This window comes from Penaeus chinensis, chromosome 17 (genome assembly GCF_019202785.1).
Source record: "Penaeus chinensis breed Huanghai No. 1 chromosome 17, ASM1920278v2, whole genome shotgun sequence".
NCBI classification, from domain to species: domain Eukaryota; kingdom Metazoa; phylum Arthropoda; class Malacostraca; order Decapoda; family Penaeidae; genus Penaeus; species Penaeus chinensis.
The window spans coordinates 1,366,033-1,368,532 of record NC_061835.1 but is presented as its reverse complement, the minus strand read 5'-3'; the positions used below and the strand labels follow the sequence as shown (position 1 = coordinate 1,368,532).

Sequence of the window (2,500 nt, the reverse complement as noted above, 5' to 3'; positions counted from 1 at the left end):
GATGTTCAGTGTGGTATGCAGGAAGTCGGTTAAGATCATTTAATTGATTATGGGTAAAAAATTGATGACTATCGGTTTATCATACATCACTAGAATGTAGTGAAGGAATGTGATATGCTCGTAGAATAATTGAAGTAGTAAATAGTACAGGAATCCGATATAAATACTCGTAACAAGCTTATTACGCCTGTAAGCAGCTTGTGGCGATGCGGTGGGTAGAGTGACAGTACGGGGGAGGAGGCGAAGCGTGTGGAGACCATATCCCACTGATTTATGAATTTATTTCCGTCCTTTTCGCGTGTTGGCAGCGTCGACGATCCCACGAGATGCCAAGCGGATGGGGGGCAGACGTGGATATTGTGTTATATATGCAAATTCGGATGACAAAAGGGAAGAAGACAGGTAGATAGTGGAAAGTTGGTGATAAGAGGGAAGAAGAAAGGGAGAGAGTGGAAAGTTGATGATAAAAGGGAAGAAGAAAGAGAGAGAGTGAAAGTTGTGGCTCCCGTCTGCCCTTGCAAGTTGACGTTGGTGTGACCTGGAATCGAGTGTCGGTGTATTATAAGGTCATGCGAGTTCAACAACCTGAAATACTGCAATTGCGAAAGAGAAAACGGGAAAAAAGGTCACAGGTCGCGCTCCAGATTTTCAGATATTTATAATCCTTCCCTGAATGAACAGGTTTGTAATCAGCCCAACTGCTTTTACGTGATATCGACTTTTCAGAACAAAATGAGAACAAAGGAGTCTTGTGTAGACTAGCCGTGTTTCTCGCGGCCATTTATATACGTTAACTGGTCTGTTGATAGAAAACGAGACGTGATAACAGAAATCGGATACCAGACCCCTATCGCTTAAAGCAAATATAAACAATGTAGTCTCCTCCTCCTATCTCTATATGAAATAAGATGGTTAAATACATAAATAATCATTTCTAAACGGTATAAATCCAATCCACCCACATCCCAATGCAGAAATCGGATGTGTTTAACCTTTAGGAATTTCATTTGGATACCGTCATCCACTCCCCGCGTGCCCATCCCTGCCCTTCGGTGTGCCCAGCCCTTGAGACCACGAGGGATACATGTGCCCGGACCATGACGTCACTCTTTTAATGTTACGTCATTGATGCATGCTTTCGACATTAATCCTTACCGTTAGAATTTCTTTTTTTTTCCTTTTTTTTTTTGGGGGGGGGGTTAATTCCTGGGTGGATTTAGAGTAGTGTGTGATTGTACTAATTATCTGAGAAGAGTGGGTGTGTATATGAGTGTTACGTAATGCCGGGATGCGCGAAGCTCGAGTTGTCGGGTATTGAAATTTACACGAATCTATACAACGGAATTAATTACTCCAAAATACTAAGGACAATCGTATCACCCGCTGTTCAAAGTTATCAAAACGCAGAAGCTTTTCCCAGCGTTCACAAAGTTATCATTTACCCGGATAAAAAAAATAAAAAAACGTTTACTTGAGTTCGCTTTCATGATAGATGCCAGATATCGCTACTTCCTGCGCGAGTGTTAAGCTGACGAATACTTGTTTATCATCATGACTAATGAAATATCTCGCGGAAATGAAGTTTCACACATCATGGTGAACGCCTGAAACAGAGACCAAACGAGGTATACCTAAGAAAAGAGGGAAAAGAATATAAATTGCGAGGAAAAGCCCGCGAAATGTAGATTTTAAGCCCATGCCCCCTTCCTGTGAAAATACCTGAGAAAAAGGACAAATAACCATCTGATTTAATCGCTCCCATTAGTTATAGAGAACAAATAAAAAGATTTTTTATTTTGTTTAAAACTCAACCCTCCCTCATTTTATCAAAACGATCCCTCAAAATCCACTTCGTGACTCACCTTCACTGCCTCTACCAAATAGTAGATGAGGAGACCCGCTCCGATGGACAGCCCCAGCGCCATCCTCGGGCTCTCGGTGAAAATGCTCTGCCAGTCCATGTCGCCGATGATGCCAAGCTCCCTCGAAATTGACCAATGGCTGCCGTTTCTTCCACCTGCCGATACCCTTCCTGTAAATAATAAAAAAAAAAAAGTGGATGAGTTTTTTATCAGAGATGTACCTTCATGGAAAGAACAATAGCAGTATTTTCTTTTTTTCTTGTGTGTCATACGCGTGGTTACCATTGTTTCTATAAATAGCTTCAGGGTTCTATAAATAGCAATAATACGTTACCTGGGAGAGAGAAAAAAATAGGGTACGGATATATTTAGAAACTGATCAACAAATAAAGATAATTTCTTTTTTAAATCTAATATATATTCTCAAACTTCAAAATGTCGTTCGAATACCAATGTCAAAAAAATGTTTCAAAAACTAAAATATTTTAACACTAACATCCGTTTTAACATAGAGTAAACACGAAGTTATTTTCAGACCGGCTCAGGCAGGTAAGAGAGCAAGGGAAGCGGACGAAGAGAGGGAGAGATAAAAATGTTAGGGGGGGAGAGAGAGAGAGAGAGAGAGAGAGAGAGAGAGA

At 40.7% G+C, this 2,500-nt stretch overlaps 1 protein-coding gene across 1 annotated transcript in view; it reads right to left on the bottom strand.

Moving 5' to 3' along the window:
• Nucleotides 1-2,500, bottom strand: part of LOC125034251 (phospholipase ABHD3-like) — a 22,993-nt gene that overhangs the window by 13,727 nt on the left and 6,766 nt on the right. Inside the window, exon 2 of the mRNA XM_047625986.1 lies at nt 1,863-2,032. Coding sequence (XP_047481942.1) covers nt 1,863-1,961 — 99 coding nt within the window. The 5' untranslated portion in view covers nt 1,962-2,032. The remainder of the gene's footprint in view (nt 1-1,862; nt 2,033-2,500) is intronic.